Genomic DNA, 19,378 nt, shown 5'->3' with positions numbered 1-19,378 from the left:
CACACACGGCACAGATACCTATCAATGAATAATGAGTCTATAATCCTATGTTTATACATAATATTGATACCGTATCGGTATTAATTCTTTCTTTTATCCATTTAATAATGCATAATGTCTGTTGTTTATTTTTCATAGTGTTTTTGTCTTATGTCTGTCCTGTTTGAATCAAGGATATTATCATAAGTGGCAGGAGATTCTAAACTACTTCAGATAGCGCCCTCTTTTGAATCAGAATCTCCGGCGGAACACAAATCCAGTTGACATCAAATACACGTTATAAAAAAGTAGGTCAGACAACAACCAGACAACAGCTTCCTTGGATTCAAGATGGCAGCTTTCAGTTGCACGAAAAAACAAATTTAGAACGGGTAGTTTCTCGACGGTTATTAACATTATAAACTTTCCTAAAAGGCAACATTTTGTTATTTCGTCCTCTTTCCATAAAGATGTAACTTAACAAAACGGTAAGTTTATATATAGCTGAACTTGCAATTTCTAAACATTATTTATTATAATATTAGTTTACAGTAGACCCAGTGACTGGGGCGCTGTACTCCTTTTAAACAATTTTTGACTTCATCTGTCAAATGAAGTCAAAAATTGTTTAAAAGGAGTACAGCGCCCCAGTCACTGGGTCTAAGTTTACAGTAGCTTCCGCTTAATATAATAGTTTTTTAGGGTAGGCTAAATTAAATAGTAATACTTTTACTTAGAAGTTAAGTTAAACTTGGTGGACTGGTCTGGAGTTGGACGTTGTCTGATTGTTGTGAAGTTGTTCAACCACGAATTTATTCCTCAGTGGTTCAACATGTTCAAATCAATTGTTGGGTGGTGTGGTGGTACTCCTAGAACTATTTCGGTTTCGTCCGGCTATCGTCTCGAGACGATAGCCGGACGAAACCGAAATAGTTCTATGAGTAGTGTGGGGGTAGACAATTAAACAAGTTTGATTGATTCATGGTCATGGAGGTTTCTTCCTCCATCCATGATTGATAGAAAAAAAGAGCAACAACAATATGCCAAAGTAAACCGCAGACACAGTGTCATTAGCCAATACATTACAGTTTAAAGTCTGTCTGTAGATTGTGGGTGTATTGTGTGGGCATCATTGACATTCAACACCCACACAACTTCACACAATACAATCGTTTGACCAGTTCTGGATCATTGACCTCATAATTAAATTACTTGTCATGCTTGTCACACTCACATTACCAATTTCTGTTGATAATTATATCATCAAATAAACAAACAAACCCAAAATAAGGTGCTGATCATCCTCAAAAAATAATATATAGCAATTTTTCTAAAGTTTGTCTGCGAAAATGATCATTTAAAAAAAAAAATCATTGTTGAAAACGCTAAATTGACTAACCTTTTCAAATTTCAGCGCCAGGACGAAAAACATTTATTTCAAATGTTAAAAACAGTTACCAAAATACTAGTTTTACTACAGGTAAAAAATGAGCAGTTGTCTTTTTTTTTTTTTATGAGATAAAATTATTGTAATCGTTTGTTGTGAGGCATCGTTCCTTTGACCAGTTCCGTATCACTCAGTGGTGGCGCACTTCTGAAGTTTGTGTCATTGTTGAACAGTTTTGTGAATGGGAGTATTGGTTCACAATAGAGGGCGCTCTACTGATTCGGAATAGATTCAACCGCTCCGGAACTGGGTAACAATACTATTCACGAAGCCACTTCAAAAGTATTCTTTTAATCCAATTTTTTAAGAGATAGTTGTTGATTGATATGACATGTTTAGGTGAACTGATTGACTTTCGTTTGTTTGAAATATTAAAAAGATGGCACAAAAACAATGTGAATTCAAAAAGTGATCCGGAATGATCAAATGAGTGTAGTGTTCACGCAACCGTTAATTTAACATGTTCATACCACATAGAACCAACTCGTCTGACGTGACATACTGCCTGACATTGTCAGTGACAGCATGGACAGTGTCAGTGACACCATGTTATTATAGCCCCATAAATCAGTCCAATTACTCCGTATCCTTGGTCCCAGCATGTCTGAATCAAAATCTTTTTTTTTTTTTTTTTAAACCATCTGCATTGCAACGATCTGCATCATGAAACTTACTGATCTTTAACAAATGCTTCTGAAGTTGTAGATAGCCCTGCGCCTGGATTTGTTCAAACAACATTCACACATTTTGGGTAAAAATCAAATGAATGACAACTTGCTCGTTTTCGAAGCGCGCACACACGATCTCATAATGAGTCGGGTTCCTTCAATTGTAGCAATTGATCGCACCATTATTGATAAGTGGTTAAGGGAACCGGACAACAACAAAAAAACGAAAGATTTTGATATCAGATGCTCTGGGGCCAAGGATATGGAGTGGATTGGACCGGGGCTATGGGGCTATATCCAAATTACAGTTCAATGGACATAGTCACTTGGGACACCAGTTATTTTTGACGACAGACACTGATTTTGTTTTAAAATAACTTCAATCATAGAAATAGAAGGAAAAAAAGAGCAAAAGCACTTACTTAGCAAAACAGCTTAGGCACCAGCAGTTGGTTTGAAATTTAGCATAGATTAACTTAGTTGATGATCGAAACCCTCGATCCTAAAATTTCACAGGATTGTAATTGTGTGCATACAGTATGTTGGGATAAACACCAAGTGAGAATACTGGTCTCTGACAATTACCAAATGTGATGATCAATGACGTGCATTTTTTTCTTTCTGATAAATGCAGATAATAAATTGAAGATGGAGGAAGACTCCATCATTGAGCGTCTTCCATTAGAGCATCCACTCCCTGAAGAGATTCAGAAGCTGGACCGAGATGAGACTGTCTGTCAATTCTGTGGAGTCAGCTACCTTATCCATCGGGAGGTGAAGGCGTTAGAAGATCAGGTACAATACTTTGATAGTACATGGCCATCTTGTTACCACATTCAAACCAATGTAACCAAACCGAGACTGAAAGGATAAATTAGTCTGAGCCCTTGAAGGCATACATTTAAAGAATGATGTAGCTTGACTGGGGGTTGCGACACACACAGCTTTAAATAACACAAGAATACAAGTATTGGCTTTTTACAAGTCCTGATTTTTACATGAAGAAGAAGGTTGAGTACCAGAGGCTACCTACCATCTCTGGCAAGCGGGTTTCCCCAAATCGCCCGGCAGGGGCAACCAGCAGTGCTCCACTGGGAGTCATGCTGGTGCCCCTGTATTGTGATGCAGATCATTTGTTTTTGTTCCATTCAAAATTGATGTAACCAAGTTGCGGTTTCTTATTTGATTTTTTTTTTTTTTTTACAGCTGAAGAAAGTGCAGGAGGAATTGAAACGTTATGAGGGAAGTGAAGAAAGGGAGCGCAAACTACGAGAAGACTTGGAGAGAGCGACAAAGGACAGAGATGCGGCACAGTTCACAGTCCAAGAAAAAAATTCATCGTAAGAAAAACCTCATACAAATCTTGATTTTTCTTTTGTATAATGATTTATGCACTTGTATTTGGTTTGCCCTGTAGCACCATGTGTGTATACATGTAAGAAATTGTCTTGCTTTATACTCTACTACTGCTGAGTAGATTTTCAGAATTTGGGAGCTTTTTCAGTTCTGAAAATCTACTCCGGCGCGGAGGATAGGGAATGTACTTATTGCATGCACATTTTTACAGTGCTTCAATGGCTTGAGATGTGCCTTGGAGTGAAACAAGTTGCAGGTCTGAAAGATGCAACAATGTTTCCTAATCTGAGTTACAACCTTTTTGCAGTTTTGAAACCTTATATTGAATTTTGTTTCAGGATGGAACAATTGATGACGGAAATTAAACATAAAGACATCGGGTTGAAGGAAGCAGCTGAGGCCAAACAGGATCTTGAGGATAGGGTAGACCAAATGACCAGAGTGACTGAAGCACACAGGTAAATTTAAGGCCGTGTTGCATGGGACTCCAGTGGGGGGAGTGTTGCCAGTTTGACTAGGGCTGTACTTTTTCTTGATTCAAAACAAGTTATAATGTGTAAATGAAAGGTAGCCTGCTGTTTTCATAACATTATGAATGCTGGGTACCTTGAGGTTTCAAGACTTAGTCATAAAATCTGTATTTACCTTGTTTGATTCAAAGAAAATAAGCATACCATGAACCACGATTCAACCAATGTTACCATTGGTGTACCTTATCTTGATTCAGAGAGAGTAAACATACCATCAACCACAGTTCAATAAATGTTATCATCGTTGTACCTTATCTTGATTCAAAGAAATAAGCATACATCAACTATGGTTCAACTAATGTTACCATTGCTGTACCTTAAAGTAAGCATACCATCAACCACAGTTCAACCACAGTTTAACCAATATTACCACTGTTGTACCTTATCTTGATTCTAAGATAGTAAACATACCATCAACCACAGTTCAACCAATATTACCATCATTGTACCATATCTTGATTCAGAGAGAGTAAACAAACCATTCACTACAATTCTTCCAACAATACCATTGCATTACCTTACAGGAAACAACAAGAATCATTGAAAGGCAGGTTACCAACTCTCCAATCATCCGTGCAGCAGCAGAAGTCAGAATTACAGAACATTCAAAGCTTTGTGCATCAAATGGGCAAAGCGCTAAGGGAGTCCTCAGACAGGTTGAAGGTTACGGTTCAAACAGTTTGCTCACAAGAGTCTGAAGGTATTGCAGCATTTCAAATTTACTTCTTTTCTTTTATTTAATACTAAGGGAACGATTAAAAAGTCTAGCACGATTTAGGCTTACAGGAACATTACGGTAGGCAAACCCTAACAAATCAGTAGACCATCAGAACGTTCTGCTGGACCGCGACAGTTTGCCAAACTATGGGAACTTTCCTAAACAAGGAATAATACGCTTTGGTATTTTGACTGTTTAGTGGAACACTCCAGAATTGCAAAAACCTTGGTCGTAGGCCAAGACTGATAATCTGCCGTGGTACTTGTACAGTACATGTATACTGGAATCATGGAAAGCTTTACTTTCCCTCCCATTGAGCAGAATACAATAATAAACAACAGTAGCTTCCTGTCCATTTTTTAATGCCACATTTATGTAGCAAGATGCCTAGTTTTGTTGCTTTCCATTGTTAGTTATTGTATGTTTTCCCTAATTGTTATTTTGCTTTCATTTAATTGAGTATGTTTGTATTGTTTTGTTTACAGTTTCTCTGCGCCATGAACATCTCTTAAGATTGATATGGCGCATTACAAATGCCTATTTTTATTTGTTATTATTGAGGTCTAGAGTCCGAGATTAAACAATGAACCCCCCATATATGGACATTACAAGCATGATTTCTAGTACTGTATGGGTGAAACAAAGCGTAGGACGATACAATGCATGTCTGTACACACTACATAATTGGAAAGCCTTTCGACTGACTGCAAAAGTATGGAGGGTGCTTCTGGCGTAAAAAAGGTCGGCCATAGGCATGTCTAGAACTTTTTTTTGTATACTCGTGATTTAGTATGCATTGGGGATAAAGATTATTAATTTGGGTTTTTACATGCGAGTTGACGTGATTAGGCTGGGTTTTAAGAACTGTCAGGAGTTAAATGGACAAAGTCAATAGAATAGTGCTAGTGCAAACTGTAATAAAGTATAAAATAAATCAATAAAATAACACTTTTTTTTTCTTTTTTTCTTTTTTTCTTTTCTTGTAGGGACATCAAGATTAAAAGAGACATTATCAACGCTTCAGCAGGAACAACTCTCATGGCAAAATGGAAAAGGGGATATGGAAGTCAGTTTGAGGAATGCCAAAGCAGAGGTGGAGAGACTGTCCCAAGTTGAGGGATTACTCAAACAGAAGGAGACTCAGTATGGCCAACTCAGCTCGCATGTGGAGAGTGAGTAGCATTTGAGAACTGTTTGAGTATTTGAGAAATTGTAAACTGCCCTAGGTAATGGCAAAAGTAATTATCTGTCCGCATTTGACTCAGGGGTCAAACAAAGTTTTCAATATATTTGAGGGTTGTACAGAGAGAACTGGGCCCAATTTCATGGCCCTGCTGCACTTATGATCACCATTCTCCGCTTGCACGGCAAGCGCAAATTTCTGCGCTAGCCTTGTAAGCATAGATGCTTAGGTAAAATTCTTTGCTAACCTGAGAAATACACATGACGTAAGCGCAAAATTACCTGCTTCTGTAGACGCTGATTTTTTTGCTTACGGTAAGCATAGCCATGAAATTGGGCCTTGCTTTTTACGTAAAAACATGTTTACAGACTTTGTTATAACTTAAATAGTATATTATAGTCATAGTGGAAAATTTTCCTTGCAGTATATTCATTTGGGTTTTTACCCATATACACCGATGTGTGTTAGCACTGTACTAAGTACTAATACCCAAGTTCTGTGGAAATAATCACAGGCATATTACTCGGGTGGGATTTGAACTTACGACATTTGCAATTCTAACTCTTTCCTTGAAGTAGTTTGCCTGAAATGCTATAGTTAACCAATTCGGGGCTGGGGTAGGAATTTTATTTACAGTACCGACACTGACACACAAGTAGGTAAAAACATTAAAGCATTATTTTTGGGGGAGGGAGGGGTCTATAAAACAGCACTCTGTAGGTTCTTTATTTGAAATTTTTAGATGAACCTAAACCAATAATGCAAGAAACAAATTCTTTATGTTGTTGTTTTTTGTCAGGATTGCAAGCTGAAGTGGACACTTCTAACACCCAGAGGCGAACATTGACAGCAGAAGCAGCTCAGTTTAAAGAGTTACTCAAGTAAGTATTGTCTTGTATCATCTATAAAGCACTAATAATATTTATAATAATAATAAGATATAAAGACTTGTAATACGTACATATCACCTTGCTGGGTGTTCAAGGCGCAGTAAAACCAAAAACAAAACAAAAGAAAACAGACACATCAAAATTTTGAGAAGAGATTTGAATTTTGTGGTAGAAAGACAAGATCTAAGATTAAGTGGTAGAGAGTTCCAGATGCATGGCGCAGCTGAAGAAAAGGACCTGTCACCCCAGAAGTGTTGAGGCTTGGGTTCAATAGGGAGAAGCATGGAACTTGATTTAACATTCCTTGACAGAGTGTAAACTTGAAGTAGTTCTGAGATATTGTGGGAAGCCTTGCCTTTAAGTGCTTTGTGGACAATATGAATGAGCATCAGTTTGAAGCCACTCGATCAGGCCATTTGATCAGCTACTAAAATTCATATTGGAAAGGCTTGGACCACTTTATTTATGAAAACAGTCAGACATCAAGGCCCCCTAGTCTGGAATCAGCTCACCCCAAAACCTTCATTTAGAACTGTGCACAGCTTAAAAAAATACTTGAAAAACCTACTTATAACCAGTATCGTTTAAAATGACGCTACCATGTATTAACTGCATGCGTACCATGATTATCCATTCCAAATTATCCATTCCAAATTATTATGTAATATAATTTAATATAATTTACCTGTAGAACATGTCCTATCCAGTCAATATAATCGAGATCAATGGGTTCGCCAGTATTAGAGAGTTCACTTTGTTTGTAATTTGTTTAATGAAGGAGTAAATGTCATGAGATTGAGGAGCTTGAGATCCAGCATCGTAAACGAGAACAGATTACTGAGCAGCTTTCATCCAAACTACAACATGAACTCAAACAGAGGGGCATGGAGCTACAGGTAGGTACACCTGCAACCTCGCTACCATGGGCAGCGCACCGTATCACGCTAGCTCTGCGTACGTCTTTAACCCCTGGGAGGGAAACTCCGATCTGTGTCTTTAATCATATACGCGCAAAATATGAAATGCTGTGCGTATTCAAAAAGCTCTATACACCGAAATGCGTGCATATAAAGATGTACGTGTTCATCGCGCAACACGGAACGCCAAGGCAAGTTTATGACTTTTATTAAACACAGCGCATCCAGCCCGTGCGCGACTAACGCCCAACACAGAACAGATCAACCACAGAACTAATTGTAATATCTCATATATTTGGATATTTTGAAGTCACACTTCCAGGGGCTATGATCGAGCAAGGCATGCTGGGAAAAAATGGCGCGGCGAGATCGATCACCCCTGGGAGTGAGGTTGGTACACTTGGGCTTCCCTTTTGGGGATGTTATTATCTCTATTGTGTTATTAGCCTTTGAGAAAGACTATGGCTAGGGTCTAAACCGCAGGCCAGAAACTATTGTTGCATTTATACTATTGACCCCTTGCACGCACGTAACTTGCGGCGACTGTGCCACGCTCACCATTTTGGTGGTCAATAGGTTTACGTGTAAACGCCGCGTCGCCTAAAATGTGCACTTGACTGAATCGCGCACAGAGTGACATTGCCCACCAGTATGGTGCATCCAAGATTATTCTGATGATGACGTCAGGTGAATTGGGTCAATAGGTCCTTTTGGTCTGTAAGCAGTTTGCAACAGCTGATTCTATTTTCTCACTAATGGCACTAGTATTATATATTTCTGGTCTTGAATTCATGGACCCTCAAAAGCACCTAGCACTTTGATCCAAAGGCCTGAAGATACCTGTGTAGAAAAGATGATAAAGTAAGAAAGATGTGGGAGGAAAACCCCGACAGGGGAACACCTACAGAATCAAGTATGGCTGGGCATGTGTGCCTCGGCCCCTGTTTCAGTGCACTGGGCAAAACCACCAACGAGCAATGAGTATCTTAAAGGTGGCAGCTTGTTACTTTTTCTGAATGGATTTTGCTGAATCATACTTTCGTTGGAGCCTAATTGATCGGCGTTTTTTGTAGTTTTCGGTTTTGTCAAGCGCATCAAGATTTCGTCTAGTTATGCTTTGTGTATATAAGATGCAACTACTATTTTAATTACTACGTGTACTTGATTGGTCCAGGTGGCGTTGTCGGATTATCGTAAGCTAGAGCAACAAATCAAAGACAAGGAGAGAGGGGAAGAAGAGGTTCAGAGGCAAGCCACATTATCCCTGGATGAGAAAGAACAGATACGAGGGGCCTTGATGCGGGCCCAGGAGGAATGCAACGCACTCAAATCAGAACGGTGAGTAATACTTGTTTAATCAGAAGTTCAGTCTCTGACTCACTAAGTTGTTCTCAAAGACTCAGAAGATTTTTGTATGCATGTAATTTTAAAGGAAACGTATACCTTTGGGTTTTTAACCGTTCGGTTGGTTTTTATGTAGATTTATACCTACAATAAAACTGATAATAATGTGAAAATTTCATTTCAAAAGGAGATATTGCTGAAAATCCCAGCGAATGTTCATGCAGGAAGAGTAATCTGACAAGAATTACTGCAGTAACGCTTCTCAAATTCAAATTTTGTGGCATGAAAACTTGTTATATTTTTTTTTTTTTACATAGCCACATGACTTCAAAATGTTTCTCAAAATACTCTTTACATATCGAAAGCTGCTGTAGGCTGCTACCCAGTAGTTTTTATAACCATAAATTTTAAGAGTGATTATCAAATTAATGGAGTATTTAATATCATAAACAAATAAAGTCTTGTGAGACTTTCCCAGTCTTGGAGTTTGTTCGGGCTTAATTTTTTTCTGATTTCACTTGTCCCATTGTAGGGATCTGATGATTTCATCTCATCAGAATCGTATCGAGCAACTCAGAGTGAGCTTCAAGCAGAAACTCATTGATGCTGAGAAATGGCCGTCAAAGGTTGGATATTTACTCACACTCTCACTTCAATCACAAAAACAAGCTACATACACTCTGTGGGCATTCCTTTTTTATCCTATACGAACACTCTGTGGACTTTCCTACATATCCTGGGACGTACATACATTCTTTGGACATTCCTTTATCCTATACATCAACTATGTGGACATTGCTCAATTATGCTGTACATACACTCTGTGGACATTCCTTTATTAAGCTGTACATACACTCTGTGGACATTCCTTTATTATGCTGTACATACACTCTGTGGACATTCCTTTATTAAGCTGTACATACACTCTGTGGACATTCCTTTATTATCATGTACAGACACTCTCTGGTCATTCCTGTTTTAAGCTGTACATACACTCTGTGGACAATTCTTTTTTTTTTTTTTAATTCAAGGAGCGCTTTGAACTCATAGAGACCCTCAGTAAGGCAAGAGAACAGCTTCTTGTCTACCAACGCCATGGTAGTACATCCCATTCCACTTCTGCCACCAAATCTCAGAAGCCTGAGACCAAACCTTAGCTTTTGCTCTGTCACCAGCTCTGGGCTCCGTTTGATACCCTGCTTCAAAGTTGATGACGACATCCAAGTCAGAGACATAACCAAAAAGGCATTGTGTATTGAACCTACCCTCCCAAACACATACTCGACTACATACACAGTCTGTTGGTAGTACATCCCATTCCACTTCTGCCACCAAATCTCAGAAGCCTGAGACCAAACCTTAGCTTTTGCTCTGTCACCAGCTCTGGGCTCCGTTTGATACCCTGCTTCAAAGTTGATGACGACATCCAAGTCAGAGACATAACCAAAAAGGCATTGTGTATTGAACCTACCCTCCCAAACACATACTCGACTACATACACAGTCTGTTGCCCAGAACTATGCCAAACCATAGTGCCAAACCTTACAAAGTTTATTGCAAACGCCATAATTTTGTAAAAAATTACCCCTCTTTTACTTGAAGATGGATGAGACATTACAGAATGAGAGGACCAGACATTCTCAACAGCTGCAAGAATTGGAGGAGAAAATGAAAGAAGCCTTCAGAATTGTAAGAATGTTTTAAGATATTAGGAATAGGCAGTGTGGTATTGATTCTGAATGGGTAATTGCTTGTTGTATTCCAAATGGGATTCAAAGTAATGCGATTAATTTTGATATATAGGATTGTAGAAGTGTAGTTTTACCCCAAAGTTGATATTTCAGTAATTTATTTCTGTTTATATTTGCTGAACATTTAGGAGGAGGTTTGGAAATAAAAAGCTAGATATATTTTAGCAAATCTTCAGAAATATCTGTTTGGAAAAACACTAGGCAGTAGGTTTTTTCAGTAGTTGGATTACAGCTTTATTGCTTACATGTAAATGGTTGGATTCTGGTCCCAGTACAGTGGGTATTTTGAGACCTTCAGAACCATAATTACGCTTTATGGTAAAGACAATTTTTGTGCTTACTGTAGCAGGACAAAATTGCTAAGGTGTAGGCGTATTTCAAAAGTAAGCAAGAAAATTAGGCCGCCATCGTACACGCTCACCATGGATTTGCATTGTGATGTCATTCATGTTCATACAGTAAGCACTGGAAGGTGTGCTTAGGGTTAGCAGCGCTATGAAATGGAAATCGATCAGTAAGCAAAATAAAGCAGCTCAATGAAATAGGGCCAAGGTTGTTTTAATGGTGTTATCGTAAACCTTACTACAAATCCTACCTTTTGAATTGTGATCTATTAAATATATTGCCAGTTGCATTTGTTCTTGTATAAATTTATGCTCATATCTATTTTCAATTGTTGGGTTTTCCATTAATTAACCTTGTTTTGTTTTCTGATAAAGGAATTGGATATTGAGAAACAAAAACACCAGGAGTTAACAGAAAGATACAAGATGGAGTTTCAGGAGAAGGAGTCTAAGGTATAGCTAGATGGCCCATTCAGTGAGTGTCTCAAAAGGCAGGCATTTGCTAGGCTTGAGAGAACATTGCCGTCCACACGCATACGCCTGCATCTCACTGGACAGGATTTGCTCTTATTTTCAGTAACTAACCAGCAGGACCAGTTATCTTGTCTTTTCACTAGTCCGCCCGCTTTTGCACTGGTCTGTATTTTAAGGCTTTCTGTCAAAATTTTCATTAGCTTTTGACATGCAAGGGCTGCCTTTAGTTTTGTATAGTGAATGGCCAGCAGGAGGAGTAAGCTTGCCATTTAACTGGTCGGTTTGGATTTTTTCACAAATAAATTTTTCAAATAAAATAGTGATGCTTTCCTCAGGTGTTTTTACTGACCAGCATTTAGCCAGCTGACCACTGTTAAGGGAGAATGCTGCTGGACTGCCAGAATATTTTACTGGATTTGAAAAAAACAAAATAAGAATATGCGCAACATCCTTAAAGGGAAGGGTTTGGTAATTACTCAAAACAAATATTAACTTAAAAACTGACTTGGTAACGAGCATTGGAGATCTGTTGATAGTATAAAACATTGTGAGAAACGGCTCCCTCTGAAGTAGCATAGATTTTGAGAAAGAGGTAAATTCTGTTTAAAATAATAAAAGACTTCTAGCCAGAAGTCTTTTATTCCTATCTGAACGCACACAAATTCGTCCAACAAGGGTGTTTTTTTCTCTAATCACTTTCTCGCAACTTCGATGACCAATTTAGCTCAAATTTTCACAGGCTTGTTACTTTATGCTTATGTTGGGATACACCAAGTGAGAAGACTGGTCTTTGACAATTACCAAATGTGTACCTTCCCTTAAACTAATCATTAGGCCTAACTCAAAATTTACCATTATTTTGTGCTTTTTTAAAAACATAACCAATGAAATGGATGAACATTTTAACCCTAACCTGGTGTGTAATTAGAAAACAAGGGTATTGAAATGTTTCGCATATCCTACAGTCCTCTGATAACTTCTTGAACTGTTTTGGTAACTACATATTTTTGGATTCTCTCAACATTAGTTTAAAGGAGAGATGCGAAGCCTGGCGATGAGAAACAAGTCAGAGCTCAGTCAAGTAGAGAAACAGATGTCATCCCTCAAGACGCAGGCGTCAGCCGGAGAGGAGTCTCTGAAGAGGGAAGTGCAGGGGTTGAAGTCAGTCATTGGAGATCTGGAAAACAGGCTGGGTAAGTAAGGCTGTGTCCAACGGCTACGGCTACATTTATGCGTCATCACGCGTTGAAGTAAAGGACACCCTTAGTAACAGCCATAGCCGTAACTGTAGCCGCCAATTCGGATACGGCTTAGTAAAGCCATGATGGCTCAGGTCTGTGGTTTATCTGAATTGTCATTTTGCAGATTGAGAAAACCTAAGGAAACTTTTGAAGGGACATCGAGGCCAAGACCAGGGTAGCCTCTGTGTAATTTGAGGCCTGGCATCTGTAAAATAAACAAGACTTGCCCTTAGCAAAGTTCCCATTGGACTTTTGTTTGTTAAAGTACCGCGACTTTTCTTTACAATGAAAAAGATAAATCCAACACATGGTAAACTGACCTCCCTGTCAACTTACCGCGACCGTGATGTAAAACTAACAGGAGGTAGTGGAATACTTCCGTGCTGCCACGGTAACTTAACAGGGCTGCTTAAAAGTCCAATGGGAACCTACCGTGACCTTGCTGTAAAACGCTACGAAAATGTCGCAAATTATAAGTCTAGGTGGGAACGCACAGTAGAGTTACACCAAAGCCAGTCACAGTGAATTTCAACATGGCAGCGGGAGAAAAAGTCCCATTTGAAAAAAGCAAGTGTCCAAATAAATTATGGTTGTTCTGATTGGTTTTTTAGGTAAGGCAGGCACAGAGAATGATGACTTAGTCAGAAACTTGAGAGCTGAATTGAGAGAAGCAGAGCAAGACCTGATGGCCACAAGAGAAGAGACAAAAGCAGTCGAAGACAAACTTACTCAGTCAAAAGAAGAGGTGAATAATTAATTATTCAGGATCAAGTGTTCTTGCATTCAAGGCACTGGACACCTTTGGTAATTGTCAAAGACTAGTGTTCGCACTTGGTGTATCCCAACATAACATGCATACAAATAACAAACCTGTGAAAGTTTGGACTCAATGGACCGATCCGGCCTGTCAATCAAACTGTGCGCGTTCACCCATTTGACCAATCACAGCAATGATTGTGGTCGGACAAACTCGGTCATGTGTGCGCGTATATTTGGCACGCGCGGCAGAATCGTGCAGAATGTCATTGGGAGTGCTCGTACACGTGTCTTGGTCACGTGCACAGTGGGCGAAGCTTAGTGGAAAGCCGGAACGGTCCATTGGTCATCGAAGTTGCAAGAGAATAATGAAAGAAAAATACCCTTGTTGCACAAATGAGTGTGCTTTCAGATGCCTTAAAAAGGCTTTTATTATTTGAGTGAGAATGACCCCTTTTTAAAAAAACTACGTTACTTAAGAGGGAGCCGTTTCTCACAGTGTTTTTATACCATCAACAGCTTTCCATAGCTTTTTACCAAGAAAGTTTTTATGCTAACAATTTTTTTTATCAATAGTGTGCAGTGCCTTTAATTCTACTGTAATCTTTGCACACTCCCAAGTTACTCCGATTAGCGTAGTAGTATCTTTCATCGTCTTCCACCTGTGGCACCCAGGTTTGAATCCTGCCTGGGGTACTATGTGGATTGGTTTTCAGTCCAAAGTGGGTTTTCTCTGGAATAATTCTCTTGGGTTTTCCTCCTACATCTAAAACTGAAACATCTGTGTCTTCTCTCCGTGGGGTTCTTAGCTAGTATACTTATTAATTTTGTTTTTCTGAGAGTACTTGCCTTCACAACCATAGTAATAAATAGATTGAAATAATAAATAAAAGTCCGGTTGGTTTGTTGTTTGAGGTGTTGGACCTAACGGCTTGCAACAAGTTTTATTAATAAAAAAACAAATAACAATGACCATTAATATTGGCTGATTTATTGAATTGCTTAATCCTTTGTGGATCCCTTGGGAGTAGTCTATGCTGCCCAATTTGTAGCACACCAAGTTATATCAATAACAAGAACCATCTCCTTCTTCATATACATAGTAGGTACATGCTTACCCATAAGTGATGAAAAGCAATTAAAGGTATAGTGTCTTGCTCGAGGACACAAGTGCCATGGCAGGGATTTGTAACCCACACTTGATCTCTGATGACTTTCCAACCAGAACCAGAGTTCACTGCACTAGCTCCCTAGGCCACAACACACCACTTAAACTCCTCTTGGAAAACAAAACCAAGCATACTAAGTGCTTTTATTTGTCCGAAAAGTAACCAACCAAGAAAAAATACCATAGCTGCAAGTAACAATGAAGAATTAAATTTTTAGTTTCAGCTTTTCAATTGTCTTTCCTTTCTTTTTTTCCCCAATAAAGATTCTCTTCCTGCAGGAAACCGTCCGCAGAGAATGCGAGGAGCGCTTTGAACTCACAGAAACCCTCAGCGAGGCCAAAGAACAGCTCCTTGTATACCAACGCCACGGTAGCCTTGGTAGTACATCCCGTCCCACCTCTGCCACCAAATCTCAGAAGCCAGAGACAAGCTTAGGGACAAATCGTAAAACAAGCACAGGGTCCATGCAAGGTGGTCAGAACCAGAGAGCGGGCTCGCAGTCCCCTGGTTCCAAGGTCTCATCGAGTAGTATTAATATTGGTTTTGATCCGAATCAGGTGAGACCTCCAGGTCACCGAAGGGAAGGGAGTATGTCGGATAGCCGGAAGAGGATCGCTGCTGCTATTGGGAGGAGGTAGCTAAACATCGTCTTGTCAGTACACAATCATTGCATTAGTGCACAAACCTGAGATCGGAACACAGTTTCAGCAGATCCTCATTCACAATGCTACTTGGAGCATTTATAACTTGTAGTAGAGACCCTGAGTGAGGCAAGAGAACAACTCCTCGTCCACCAACACTACGATAGCCTTGGTAGTACATCCCATCCCACTTCTGCCACCAAATTTCAGAAGCCTGAGGATTTGGGACTAAACATAAAGTGGTTACAAGAGAGAAGGGAGTGGGTCTGATATCAGGAAGAGGATCACTGCTGCTGTTGGCAGATTCTCATTTGTAATAATACTTAGAATAGGTAGTTCTGATACAACATTGTTATCACGTAAATAGTGCTGGCAGCTGTATAGAACCAGCACCAGCCTTTCTTTCAGTATTGACCAACATTTTAGCAACATTGCACATAACTTGGATAAAGTTTATATTAGTGTTTTTATTTATTTTATATTTATATGAAAATTGTGTATTAGATCCATGTGAATACACCCTTCCCATGAAATATGCAAATTGCAGATGGCGCCTGCGCACAATTACTATTGGCTGTCATAACGAGGGAACTTCGCTCCTGTCTTTGGGGCTGATGGTGGCATGACGCATGTTCACGTTTGTTCGTTTGCCTAATGCACAACTCTTAAGGGTTTGCCCGCCAATAGTGTCTGTACGCAGGCGAGAATGTAATACATTTAAATATATTTTATTGTGCATTTGGTGTTGTGTTATTACTAGAACAGCTGATGGTTCAACTCAAGGTGCTCTGTTCATAAAATGACAAATAGTGCAAAAATTATTTTATTTTATTTGTGAATTTAGATTAACTACTGGCTCTGAAAGGAAAGTAGTTTCATAATGTACTAGATATCACAAACACTTGACAATCATCATTCTTCCACATAGCAAAATTAAAGAATATTATGTATTTTATGTTTGCTTATGAAAGCAAATAGTCCTCAAATACATACCCCTTAGCAGGCCTGATACTTCATGGAGGAAACAAAGGTTATTGCCTCCATGCCCCCTGGTCAATGCCTTCATGCCCTTGAAACGCTTCAGTAGAAGTACTTTACAATTTCCTCTTAGGGTGCCCCAAGGAGATAATGCCTTGGTGCCATTGCCCTTTCAAAAACAAAGCCACTGTCGCGCATCAGGGCCGCTAAAAAGTCTAGTGGTAACAGCTCTGCACTGTAAACCTACCATGAGGTCACACTGTTAAATGCTATGCAAACAGAGAGGAATAAGTCCATGTGGGAACACAAGATAGAATTACACCAAAGCCAGAAACTTTCCACGTGACCACGGTACAAAAAATCCAATGGGAACACGGGTTTAGAATACCACACAAAGTCTTATCACATCAATCTCTTGAAGATCAGTGTTTTAGAGCCCACACTAACCCTCGTTTTCTTCCGTCATTCATTCTCAATGCTTTAAGTTTGTTTCGCACATTCGATAAGACTTTGATCTTCTCACCCCTTTCAAACACAACTTAGTGCTACGGATTAAGAATGTCTGAACTAATTTTCCCTCGGCTTCTGACATAGATTTTACGTCCTGTCCTAATCTGCAGAGGTCTCTCTGGTAAAAAAAAAAGTATTACAATTAAGAGTTGTTTGGAAGAGGGATTTGATGGGGAATGAAACATTATCGTGTAGGGATTGAAAAGCCAATCAGTATGTTAGGTCCGGGTGTAACTAGGGATTTGAGGCAATTTCCATATTGAGGAAATCTTACACCAAAACATCGTGATTTAATTTGAGATGCACATTCCCTGTTCCACAAGGGCTTGGCAGACTGGATGCTTTATTTTTTTAGGAAACAATTCTTCAAGATAAATGACACTCTCTTGTGGTTAAGATCATTTGAGAAAGCAGAAAGCAACTCTAACGGCAACCATCACATTAATGATCCACTATTGGCTCAAAATAATTGTTAGCATAAAAACATACTTGGTAACGACCAATGAAGAGCTGTTAATATTATTAATACTATAAAACTTTGTGAATCTATCTCAGGTATTGTAAGTTTTGAGAAAGATGTAACTTTTCACTCAATTATTAAAAGACTTCAGGCCTGAAGCCTTTTACTAGCCATCTGAAAGCACACAAATTTGTGCAACAGGTTTTTTTCTTTCATTATTCTCTTGCAACCTCGATAACCAATTGAGTCCAAACTTTCACAGATGTTTTATTTTATGCATAGGTTGGGACATACTAAGTGGTCAATTACCCAACGTGTCCAGTGCCTTTAAGCAAACAGAGTTTCAAATTTGGCACATTGACCCAGTTCACCTGATGTCATCTTCACAATAAACTTGGTTGTGCTATTTTGAGAGTCAATGTCCTTGTGTGTTAGACAGTAAAGTGTGTATGCAACGCAGCATTTACATGATCTTTTGTGTTGACTCCCAAAATGACAAGCATGGCGGACATACTGTGTGTGACGTTGGTACAAGCGGTCAATAAATTGATTTTTTTTCTGGGTGAAATTTGAAAAAAGAACTAGGATGTGTTTTTTTAATGTAGTTTCTTGGCCTTCCACCAAGCTTCTATGCAAACAATTTGTTTAGCACTGATATAACTTCTGCCTGTATTTGCTTAGTAGAATTTTTTTTACATGTTTTGTTCTATATTATCTGGGTTGAATGATTCAGAGGGTAATTTTTTAAATATCATTGTGCTATCCTTGCTAACATAGTCTTTCATAGTGTTTAATTTACTTGACTAACTTAAAGATGGGCTCTAATGTCAAATTGAGTTTTGTAATGCACCTTTTCCCCATTGTCATAAGGAGCTCTTTTGAAAAATGAGTGCATCACAAAACTCAATTTGCAGAACTGAATCTTAAAGCCATTTATTACCCAGGCAGGATATTCTTCCTACTTAAGTTTAGCCTCTAGTTGTTTGTCCCTTGGAAAAAAAATCAGCAAAATTGTTATTAAATTGCCCTATGTTAGCTTGTTCACAGTTGCAGAGCTGCCAAGTTTCCCTGATTCCACAGAACATTCCCTAAAAGTAAACCAATGTTTCCATGTTCGGATGAAACATTTTTGAAAATCTCCCTGATGATCAAATATTTTTCCCTACTTTTTAGTGATTGGATTTCTGTGGTGACTTATTTTGTTTGTCATAATTCAGTGTGTGACATCAAAAGATGGTGTCTTGTCACATTTCCATGTTTGATTCAGAATGCTGATTGGTTGAATCCCCTGGCCCAATTTCAGAAAACTGGTGAGCAAAATAACATCTTACCTAGCAGAGACAGTTTTCCAGCCAGAATGATATGTAATATATTTTCATGACTGGTGCCCTGCTTATTATCTGCTCAGCAAAGATGTTTGTTTATAATTGTTTTCAGCTTAACAGCTTAAAGGAAACAGACCCTGAGCCTAATTTCATATAGTTGCTTAAAGAGACTGGACGTGTTTGGTAAATACCTAAAATATACATTAGCATAAAAACTTACTGGGTAACGTGCAAATGATAGCTGTTAATTAGTATAAATCATTGTGAGAACAACTCCCTGTGAATGAACTTTTTTTGTAGAAAGAGTTAATTTCTCACTCAAATATTTGAATCTAAGAACGCTTCAAGCCAGAAGCCTTTCTCAGGCATCTGAAAGCACATAATAATTTGTGCTACAAGGATGTTGTTCTTTCATAATTTTCTTACGACTTCAATTACCAATTGAGCCCAAATATTCACAAATTTGTTATACCCGTGTATGTTGAGTGAGATAATGGTCTTTGACAATTATCAAATGTTTTCATCTTTATTGGTTCTTACCAGAAAAAGGTTACCAGCCAAAATACCACCATGAAATTTTGCAGCTGGTTTTCTGCATATTTTTGCTGAGCAGTCACCTCTTGAAATGCTGCTGTCTGCTTAAGCAGCTGTATTGAATTGTGCCCAGCATGTAACCATGACCTGCTTATGTATACAG

General features: G+C 38.8%; 1 protein-coding gene across 1 annotated transcript; it reads left to right on the top strand.

Moving 5' to 3' along the window:
- Positions 1-322: 322 nt before the first annotated feature.
- LOC139950247 (uncharacterized) lies at positions 323-17,771 on the top strand. The gene is made up of 15 exons (XM_071948862.1): positions 323-467; positions 2,729-2,889; positions 3,301-3,434; positions 3,789-3,908; positions 4,505-4,680; positions 5,685-5,870; positions 6,681-6,762; positions 7,550-7,667; positions 8,863-9,026; positions 9,565-9,658; positions 10,635-10,721; positions 11,503-11,580; positions 12,629-12,794; positions 13,454-13,587; positions 15,031-17,771. The coding sequence occupies exons 2-15, from the start codon at positions 2,743-2,745 to the stop codon at positions 15,403-15,405; spliced, it is 2,061 nt and encodes a 686-aa protein (XP_071804963.1). The 5' UTR covers positions 323-467; positions 2,729-2,742; the 3' UTR covers positions 15,406-17,771.
- Positions 17,772-19,378: the final 1,607 nt, after the last annotated feature.

The sequence above is a fragment of the Asterias amurensis genome, chromosome 18, assembly GCF_032118995.1.
Source record: "Asterias amurensis chromosome 18, ASM3211899v1".
NCBI classification, from domain to species: Eukaryota; Metazoa; Echinodermata; class Asteroidea; order Forcipulatida; family Asteriidae; genus Asterias; species Asterias amurensis.
The sequence above is the reverse complement of the archived record's forward strand: the minus strand, read 5'-3'. Positions and strand labels throughout refer to the sequence as shown.

What these genes read in the sequence shown, in the direction of transcription:
- LOC139950247 (XM_071948862.1), top strand. Translation starts at nt 2,743, where the DNA reads ATGGAGGAAGACTCCATCATTGAGCGTCTTCCATTAGAGCATCCACTC. An exon ending in CAGTTTAAAGAGTTACTCAA is followed by an intron (nt 6,763 to 7,549) that starts GTAAGTATTGTC and finishes TGTTTAATGAAG; the next exon opens with GAGTAAATGTCATGAGATTG. An exon ending in AACGCACTCAAATCAGAACG is followed by an intron (nt 9,027 to 9,564) that starts GTGAGTAATACT and finishes GTCCCATTGTAG; the next exon opens with GGATCTGATGATTTCATCTC.